We start from the raw sequence: 10,019 nt of genomic DNA, 5'->3' as shown, positions 1-10,019 counted from the left end.
TTAGGAAAGGGGGTGTAGTGTCCATGTGGGCAGATTCCCTGCCAGCCAATCAGAAGGTAAGGGTGGGGCCCCACAAGATGGTTCACACCTGCAAGCCCAGCACTTTGGGAGGCCAAGTGGGGAGGATTACTTGAGGCCAGGAGTTCGAGACCAGCTTGGGCAACATAGCAAGACTTCCTCTCTACTATAAATAAAAAATAAAATAAAATAAGGGTGGTTCTGACATGTCTCCTGTGGTCCCCTCACCCTCAGGTTTTTCCTGATGTACCTGATAAACAAGGATGAGACAGAACACACGGGTCAGGTAAGGGGGTGTTAATGGGAGGACAGTGGGCAGGACATGGAGCCCTTTAACATAAGGCCAGTCAGTAGGTGGCAGTAAAAAGCTCCTATCAATATCAAGGATTAGGGCTGGGGCTGGGCACAGTGGCTCACACCTGTAATCCCAAGACTTTGGGAGGCCAAGGCGGGTGGATTACTTGAGGCCAGGAGTTCAAGACCAGCCTGGCCAACATGGTGAACTTCTGTCTCTACTAAAAATATGAAAATTAGCAGGGCATGGTTGTGCATGCCTGTAATCCCAGCTACTTGGAAAGCTGAGATGGGAGAATCGCTTGAACCCAGGAGGCAGAAGTTGCAGTGAGCCAAGATCATGCCACTGCACTCCAGCCTAGGTGACAGAGCGATACTCCATCTCAAAAAAATGGGTTTGGGGCTGGGCGCGGTGGCTCACACTTGTAATCCCAGCACTTTGGGAGGCCGAGGCGGGCGGATCACGAGGTCAGGAGATCGAGACCATGGTGAAACCCCGTCTCTACTAAAAATACAAAAAATTAGCCGGGCGTGGTGGCGGGCGCCTATAGTCCCAGCTACTCGGAGAGGCTGAGGCAGGAGAATGGCGTGAACCTGGGAGGCGGAGCTTGCAGTGAGCTGAGATTGCGCCACTGCACTCTAGCCTGGGCAACAGAGCGAGACTCTGTCTCAAAAAAAAAAAAAAAAATGGGTTTGGGCTGGGCGTGCTGGCTCACGCCTGCAATCCTAGCACTTCAGGAGGCCACAGTGGGAGAACTGCTTGAGACCGGAAGTGCAAGACAGCCTAGGAACACGGAAAGACCCTTTCTCTATTAAAAAATTAGCCAGGGGTGGTGGTGTGCACCTGTAGTCCCAGCTACTCTGGAGACTGAGGCGGAGAATCGCTTGAGCCAGGAGGCTGCAGTGAGCTGTGATTGTCGCCACTGCACTCCAGCCTGGGCAACAGAGCAACACTCTGTCTAAAAATATATATATATATATGTCTCAAGGGTTTGAAGATGTGACCAATGAACTCTTTCTATCCCTAATCCTAGGAGTCTTATGTCTGGAAGATGTACCAAGAGAGATGTTGGGACTTCTTCCCAGCTGGTGATTGTTTCCGCAAGCAGTACGAGGACCAGCTTAGCTAACACACCCCCAGCTGGCCCTCCCCGCCCACCTCAAGTGCCTGATTCTCACAGCAAGCCCCTTAGTCCCCAAGCCCCTCCCCCTAAGGCAGCTGGAGGAGAGGTGACCTAGTACTGGAAAATAAATCTGTGCTACGCCCCCCAGCATCACTGTTTTGGCCTGTTGAAATTGTGGAGGAATAGACATCCAGAAATTGTTTCCCCCAAGAAAAACAAGATGACAGCAGAGGCTAAAGTCACGTTTATTGGGAGATGAGGACATGCCATGACCACTAGTGTGTCTATGGGGGAGGGGATGCAAGGATTAGTTCCTGACACCTGCCTAGGGACTCATTCCTGGATGTAGAGGTTGCTGGGAGCACTAGGATCATCCACTGGGCGTGTCTCCACCACTACAGGCCTGTGGAAGGAAGAGATAAGTCACTTCATTTATATATTCATATGGTCATTGATTCATTAATTCACAAAGTAGTTAATAGAGACTGTGCCAGCCCCATGCTGAACTATAGCAGTGAATGGGCAGACATGGTCCCTGCCCTTGGGAAGCTCACATTCTAGAGAAGGAGGTCAACATGAATCAGTGAATTACGCGAGTGCAAAAAAGCATGGCATGCCTGGCAGGGAAACCTAACCCAGGAGGTCAGCCCAGACTCCCCAGAGAATGGATGGTGCAGCCTGAAGAAGGGTTAGGAGGGAACTTGGTGAAAGGGCAAGGAAGAGTGTTCTGGCTGGGGAGAACAGCCTGTGCAAAGGATTCGAGGTGGGAGAAAGGCTGGGACTTGGCTGGAGATGTCATGGCCTTGTGGGCTGTGGCCAGGATTGAGTCTTTATCTTGAGGCCACGGGAGGATTTTAAGCAGGGAGAGAGTGACACGATCAGATTTGGATTTTAAAATGACCCTTCTGGCATGACAAAAGGACACAGGGGCTCCTTAAAGTGGTTCCCACTGGCTAAATTTGAGACACTTTGTGCCTCAAAATAAATAATGACAAGGCCGGGCATGGTGGCTCATGCTTGTAATCCCAGCACTTTGGGAGGCCGAGGCGGGCAGATCATTTGAGGTCAGGAGGTCAAGACCAGCCTGGCCAATATGGTGAACCCCATCTCTACTAAAACTACAAAAACTATCCAGGCATGGTGGTGCATGCCTGTAATCCCAGCTACTTGGGAGGCTGAGGCAGGAGGATCGCTTGAACCTGGAAGGCGGAGGTTGCAGTGAGCTGAGATCACGCCACTGCACTCCAGCCTGGGTGACAGAGCAGACTCTGTCTCATAAATAAATAAATAAATAAATAATGACAGTAATAGACAATAACCCACAGAATAAAAATCCATAAGACCATGCTGGTACAAAGAAGAATGGCAAAGACACAGCTCTTCTTTAGAGTAGAATGCCAACTAAGACACAGAAGGAAACATAGAACCAGAAACTCACCATTTATTGTTAGTAACCACCTAACAATAATAGATTCAGGGAAAAATCAATTGATTCTAAAACTAGTGGGCAGGCCAGGCGCGTTGGCTCACACCTGTAATCCCAGCTACTTGGGAGGCTGAGGCAGGAGAATTGCTTGAACCTGGGAGGAGGAGGTTGCAGTGAGGCGAGATCGTGCCACTGCACTCCAGCCTGGGGGACAAAGTGAGACTCTGACTCAAAACAACAACAAAAACAAACAAAAAACAATAAAACTAGTGGGTGAAAATCTGATGAGAAACAACATATTTGCAGACTATTTACCTAGTCTCAATGACTCTCCCCCAAAAGATACTTATTACAAAGAAAAACAGAGGCTGGGTGCGGTGGCCCCTGCCTATAAGCCCAGCACTTTGGGAAGCCTACACAGGTGAATCTCTTGAGTCCAGGAGTTCCAGACCAGGCTGAGTAACGTGGCGAAACCCTGTCTCTACAAAAAATACGAAAATAAGCCAGGTATGGTGGTACGCGCCTTTCGTCCCAGCTACCCGGGAGGTTGAGGTGGGAGGATTGATTGAGCCCAGGAGGTCGAGGTTGCAGTGAGCCATGATCACGTCACTGCACTCCAGCCGGGGTGACAGAGACCCTATCTTTAAAAAAAAAAGCGGGGGGTGGCGGGTGGAAAAGCAACTTCACAGTGGAGAGAACTGGCTGATTCTACCTTAACCAAATGATCAAAGTTAATATCACCAGTAACGGGACAAACTAGCATCGTGTACTTCCTGAAATGATGCACTGAGAAAGACATCTTTCTGCGGTATTCCTGCCCAAAATGCAGAACCTGGAAACCTCAAACACAGTCAAGGAACATTCTAGAAAACAACTTTCCTTTACTCTTGAAAAAGGTCAAAGCTCATTAAAGACAAAAGAAGTCTAAATAATTGTTCCAGGCTAAATAATAAAGAAACATGACTCCTAAGTGCAACCTATGATCTTGGACCAGAAAAAAAAAAAAATATATATATATATATATATATATATGTATATATAATATCACGGGCATCACTAGGACAACGTGTGAAATTTTTTGTTGTTGTTTTTCCTGAGACAGAGTCTCGCTCTGTCACCCAGGCTGGAGTGCAGTGGCGTGATCTCGGCTCACTGCAACCTCCACCTCCCAGATTCAAGTGATTCTCATGCCTCAGCCTCCCAGCTGGGATTACAGGTACATGCCACCACACCCAGCTAATTTTTGTATTTTTGGTAGAGGTGGGGTTTCTCCATGTGGGCCAGGCCGATCTCCAACTCCTGACCTCAGGTATCTGCCCGCTTCAGCCTCCCAAAGTGCTGGGATGACAGGTGTGAGCCACCACACCTGGCCAACTGGTGAAATTGAGTAGGGGTATGAATTAGAAGGTTGCGATGTTTCAGTGTTGTTTTCTTGATTTTGGCAGCTGTGCTGTGGTTTGTAACATTATGTCCTTGCTTTGATTCAGGAAACATGCACTGAAGTATTTTAGGGGTAAATGGGCATCACGCCTGCAATTCATTCCCAAATATTCATTAAAAAATTACACACACACACACATATATACTTGTGCGTGTGGTTGTGTGCGCATAAGAAAAAGAAGAGGTAAGCCGGGCGCAGTCACTCACACCTGTAATCCCAGCACTTTGGGAGGCCGAGGCGGGCGGATCACAAGGTCAGGAGATCGAGACCATCCTGGCTAACACAGTGAAACCCCATCTCTACTAAAAATACGAAAAAAAGGCCGGGCGCGGTGGCTCACGCTTGTAATCCCAGCACTTTGGGAGGCCGAGGCGGGCGGATCACGAGGTCAGGAGATCGAGACCACGGTGAAACCCTGTCTCTACTAAAAAATACAAAAAATTAGCCGGGCGTGGTGGCGGGCGCCTGTAGTCCCAGCTACTCGGAGAGGCTGAGGCAGGAGAATGGCGTGAACCCGGGAGGCGGAGCTTGCAGTGAGCCGAGATTGCGCCACTGCACTCCAGCCTGGGTGACAGAGCGAGACTCCGTCTCAAAAAAAAAAAAAAAAGAGGCTGGGCATGGTGGTGCATGCCTGTAATCCCAGCTACTCAGGAGGCTGAGGCAGGAGGAGTGCTTGAACCCAGGAGGGGGAGGTTGTGGTGAACCGAGATTGTGCCATTGCACTCCAGCCTGGGCAACAAGAGCGAAACTCTGTCTCAAAAAAAGAAAAAAGAGAGAGAAGAATAAGGCAAATGAGGTTAAAAAGATTAACATCTGGCCAGGTGCAGTGGCTCACGCCTGTAATCCCAGCACTTTGGGAGGCAGAGGTGGGTGGATCACCTGAGGTCAAGAGTTTGAGACCAACCTAACCACCATGATGAAAGCCCATGTCTACTAAAAAAACACAAAAATTAGCTGGGCGTGGTGGTGTGCAATTGTAGTCCCAGCTACTCAGGAGGTTGAGACAGGAGAATTGCCTGAACCCGGGAGGCAGAGGTTGCAGTGAGTGGAGATCCACTGCACTCCAGCCCATCTCAAAAAAAAAAAAAAAAAAAAAAAAATCTGGTTAATCTGGATAAGGATTTTTTTTTTATTTATCCCGGGAGTGTGATTTTAATATTTTTAATAGTTAAAAATTTTTTATAAGATAAAAATCTAAAATAAAAATGTAGCCAGGGCCGGGCATGGTGACTCATGCCTGTAGTCCCAGCACTTTGGGAGGCCGAGGTGGGCAGATCACCTGAGGTCAGGAGTTCAAGAGCAGCCTGGACAACATGGCGAAAGACTGTCTCTACTAAAAATACAAAAATTAGCTGGGCACAGGGGCACGTGCCTGTAATCCTAGTTACTCGGGAGGCTGAGGCAGGAGAATTGCATGAACCCGGTGGGTGGAGGTTGTGGTGAGCTGAAATCACGCCACTGCATTCCAGCCTGGGCAACAGAGCAAGACTCCCATCTCAAAAAAAAAAAAAATGCAGCTGGGTGTGGTGGCGTATGCCAGTAATCTTAACATTTTGGGAGGCCAAGGTAGGAAGACTGCTTGAGGCCAGGAGTTCAAGGGCAGCCAGGGCAACATGGCAAGACCCTGTCTCTACAAAAAAATAAAAAAATTAGCCAGTTGTGGTGGTGTACGCCTGTGGTCCTAGCTACTCGGGAGGCTGAGGTGGGAGGATCGCTTGAGCTCAGAAGGTCAAGACTGCAGTGAGCTGTGTGTGTAACACTGAACTTCAGCCTGCGCAACAGAATGAGACCTTGTCTCAAAAATGAAATAAAATTAAGGCTAGGTGCAGTGGCTCACTCCTGTAATCCCAGCACTTTGGGAGGCCAAGGCAGCTGGATCACCTGAGGTCAATAGTTTGAGACCAGCCTGGCTAACAAGGTGAAACCCTGTCTCTACTAAAAATACAAAAAAATAGCCAAACGTGGTGGTACACGCCTGTAAACCCAGCTACTTGGGAGGCTGAAGCATGAGAAATCACTTGAACCTGGGAGGCAGAGGTTGTAGTGAGCTGAGATTGTGCCACTGCACTCCAGCCTGGGCAACAGAGCGAGACTCTGTGTCAAAAATAAATTTTAAAAAATTATAAATAAAAGAATTAAAATTAAAAAATAAAAGAATTGGCTAGGTGCAGTGGCTCATGCCTGTAACCCCAGCACTTTGGGAGGCGGAGGCAGGTGGATCACCTGAGATCAGGAGTTCGAGACCAGCCTGGCCAACATGGTGAAATGCCGTCTCTACTAAAAAATATAGTATTAGCCGGGTGTGGTGGCACATGCCTGTAATCCCAGCTACTTGGGAGGCTGAGGCAGGAGAATTGCTTGAACCTGGGAGGCAGAGGTTGCAGTGAACCAAGATCGCGCTATTGCACTCCAGCCTGGGCAACAAGAGCAAAACTCCATTTCAATAAATAAATAAATAAAAGAATTGCTGGGCATGGTGGCACATGCCTGTAGTTCCAGATACTCAGGAAGCTGAGGTGGGGGGATCACTTGAGACTGGGAGGTCAAGGCTGCAGTGAGCCGTGGTCGTGCCATTGCACTCCAGCCTTTGAGTACAGTGAGAAACACAACAGAAAGAAAATGCCCCCATGGCTGCAGTGCAGGGAACAGACTCTAAGGATCAGGGATGGAAGCAGGGTGACCAGGTGAGACACTGTCCAGGCTAGAGATACCTTGCTGGGGACACCTCAGAATGCTCTCTTCACACCGGAAGCCCCCTCCCAGGTCCTTCTGCACCCTACCCCACAACATACCTGGGGGAGCCAAGCAGACGGAAAGTGAGGGTAGGGTCTCTCAGCTCCTGTAGCAGCTAGGGAAAAAAAATGTGTGTCTCAGTGCCTGGAAGATACCGCCACTGTCACTACAAACATGGCTCCCTTAAAGACAGCAAGGAGCTGGGCACGGTGGCTCACACCTATAATCCCAGCAGTTTGGGAGGCCGAAGTGGGTGGATCACCTGAGGTCAGGGGTTCGAGACCAGCCTGGCCAACATGGCAAAACCCTGTCTCTACTAAAAATACAAAAATTAGCTAGGCGTGGTGGTGTGTGCCTATAGTCCCAGCTACTCAGGATCTGAGGCAGAAGAATCACTTGAACCCAGGAGGCAGAAATTGCATTGAGCTGAGATCGCGCCACTGGGCGTGCCACCGGAGCCGAGATCTCCAGCTGAGATAATTTTTGTATTTCTACTGAAAATATAAAAATTAGCCAGCTGTGGTGGCGCATGCCTGTAATCCCAGCTATTTGTGAGGCTGAGGCAGGAGAATCGCTTGAACCCGGGTGGCAGAGGTTGCAATGAGCCAAGATTGTGCCACTACACTCCAGTCTGGGGAACAGAGCGAGACTCAGTTTCAAAAAGAGGGAGGGAACTGAGTGAGCAAAAATAAATAAATAAATAAAAATACTAAAGTGTAAGGGCAAAGTCTGACACAGTATTCTGTGAGATAAACATCATTTTCCAAATGAGGACAGTGAGGCACAGGAAGGTTAAGTCATCTGCCTAAGGTCACTCAGCTGAATTCCAACCCGTCTGGTCTTAACTATCCATATATCTCTATGGTGGTCCCCATTTTACAGTTGGGGAACAGAAGCTTAAAGAGAAGCAAAGTTGCCAGCCCAAGGCCACAGTAGTGGCCCAGGATGAGATTAGGACTCAAGAAATCCAAGAGCAACCAGGTGCAGTGACTCACGCCTGTAATCCAAGCCACTTGAGAGGCTGGGGAGGGAGGATTGCTTGAGCCCAGAAAGTCAAGGCTACAGCTAGCTATGGTTGCACCACTGCACTTCAGCCTGGACAACAGAGAGAGACCCTATCTCCAAAACAAACAGGCCGGGTGAAGTAGCTCACGCCTGTACTCCCAGCACTTTCGGAGGCTGAGGTGGGCAGATCACTTGAGGTCAGGAGTTCGAGACCAGTCTGGCCAACATGACGAAACCCCGTCTCTACTAAAAATACAAAAATTACCTGGGCATGATGGAGTGTACCTGTAATCCCAGCTACTCAGGAGGCTGAGGCAGGAGAATCACTTGGACCCAGGAGGCAGAGGTTGCAGTGAGCTTGGATCGTGCCACTGCACTCCTCCCTGGGTGACAGAGCGAGACTCTGTCTCAAAAAATATATAAAAATGGCCAGGAGTGGTGGCTCACACCTGTAATCCTAGCACTTTGCGAGGCCGAGGAAGGCGGATTGGCTGAGCTCAGGAGTTCGAGACTAGCCTGGGCAACATGGTGAAACCCTGTCTCTACTAAAAATACAAAAAAATTAGCCAGGCATGGCTGTAGTCCCAGCTACTCAGGAGGCTGAGGCAGGAGAATTCCTTGAACCTGGGAGGTGAAGGCTGCAGTAAGCCGAGATGGCGCCACTACACTCCAGCCTGGGTGACAGAGCAAGAATCCATCTCCAAAAATAAATAAATTTTATCTATCTATCTATAAAATAGGCCGGGTGTGGTGGCTCACGGCTGTAATCCCAGCAGTTTGGGAGGCCAAGGCGGGTGAATCACCCCAGGTCAAGAGTTCAAGACCATCCAGCCTGATGAACGTGGTGAAACCCTGTCTCTACTGAAAATACAAATATTAGCCAGCTGTGGTGGCGCATGCCTGTAATCCCAGCTACTTGGGAGGCTGAGGCAGGAGAATCACTTGAACCCAGGAGGTGGAGGTTGCAGTGAGCCGGGACCGCACCACTGCACTCCAGCCTGGGCAACAAGAGCGAAACTCCATCTTAAAAAAATAAATAAATAAAAATAAAATAAAAAATAAATCCTGGGGCAAAGAAAGGGAACTATGTGAACTGAAATTGGAAGATGTTTCCCCTCCAGGACTTCACACTGACTCGGGAGTTCTCGGAGCCCATCTGATGAATGTGATGACGGAGGCCGGGGGACAGCGATGTTGAGTTTGGATGGAGGGGCTTACCTGATCTGAGCCTAGAGCCCACACCTGAACTCCATGCTTCCAGAAGGCCTGAAGCTGACCTCCAACCATAGCTGGGGAGAAAGCAATGCCTGTTACCCTTGGGGATCACTTGAGTCTCCACCCCTGATCCTGGGCTCTCCCATCCCTGCACAGACCCACGGCCTCCACCGCTTCGGTCATGGGGATCTCAGGCGTGCGAAGTCCCCGGACTGGGGACCCCTCCGGGGTCACCAGCTTCACAGAGCCTGGAAGGAGATAGAGAGACGGTTTTAAGAACTGTGAGCAAGGCTTAGAGAGTTACTAAGGGACCAATCCATAAATTCAGTGTGAAAGCTATGTAGGACAGGGGCAAGGCCCAGAGGGGCTCAGGGGGTTCTAAGAAGCACAAGTTCGGAGGCAGAGATCTAGGGACTGCAGCTGGAGGGGTGGGGAGGAAGAGGAGAAAGGAGGGTTCTTACCGTCCATCAACACCATCACCATATCCTCCTCTACCTGGGTCACCTGCACTGGTCCCTTGTGCTCTGTTTGAGGGGAGTGGGTTAAGGACTGACCCCACCCCATTCCCCTTTCCCCACACCACCCCCAGAAGGCCAGTACCTGTGCTTTAGCCACCGCCTCAGTTCCCAAGCAAGTAGGCTAAACCCCGCCCACCATCCCGGTCCCACCTCATCATCAATCTCCCCAGTTAACTAAAACCTGCCATTCTTCCTTCCCCGCCCTTCCAGCCCTTTCTCAGTCCGGTAGTGCCTCAGGCTAAGCG

At 49.7% G+C, this 10,019-nt stretch overlaps 2 protein-coding genes across 3 annotated transcripts in view; one reads left to right on the top strand and one right to left on the bottom strand.

Annotated features, from left to right (window-relative positions):
* Window positions 1-1,569, top strand: part of RYR1 (ryanodine receptor 1) — a 159,845-nt gene extending 158,276 nt beyond the window's left edge. The window contains exons 103-104 of the mRNA XM_058426182.1: window positions 253-304; window positions 1,347-1,569. Coding sequence (XP_058282165.1) covers window positions 253-304; window positions 1,347-1,442 — 148 coding nt within the window. The 3' untranslated portion in view covers window positions 1,443-1,569. The remainder of the gene's footprint in view (window positions 1-252; window positions 305-1,346) is intronic.
* Window positions 1,570-1,662: 93 nt separating this feature from the next.
* The window catches only part of MAP4K1 (mitogen-activated protein kinase kinase kinase kinase 1), a 30,295-nt gene continuing 21,938 nt past the window's right edge, over window positions 1,663-10,019 (bottom strand). For both annotated transcript variants that reach the window (XM_058426173.1, XM_032173026.2), the window contains exons 28-32: window positions 9,718-9,780; window positions 9,415-9,504; window positions 9,260-9,330; window positions 7,096-7,151; window positions 1,663-1,839 (exon numbers count right to left, since the gene is read on the bottom strand). In XM_058426173.1, the coding sequence (XP_058282156.1) occupies window positions 1,770-1,839; window positions 7,096-7,151; window positions 9,260-9,330; window positions 9,415-9,504; window positions 9,718-9,780 (350 nt within the window). In that variant the 3' untranslated portion in view covers window positions 1,663-1,769. The remainder of the gene's footprint in view (window positions 1,840-7,095; window positions 7,152-9,259; window positions 9,331-9,414; window positions 9,505-9,717; window positions 9,781-10,019) is intronic.

This window comes from Hylobates moloch, unplaced genomic scaffold, assembly GCF_009828535.3.
Source record: "Hylobates moloch isolate HMO894 unplaced genomic scaffold, HMol_V3 SCAFFOLD_13, whole genome shotgun sequence".
NCBI classification, from domain to species: Eukaryota; Metazoa; Chordata; class Mammalia; order Primates; family Hylobatidae; genus Hylobates; species Hylobates moloch.
Note: the sequence above shows the minus strand (reverse complement) of the source record. Positions and strands in the feature narration are given on the sequence as shown.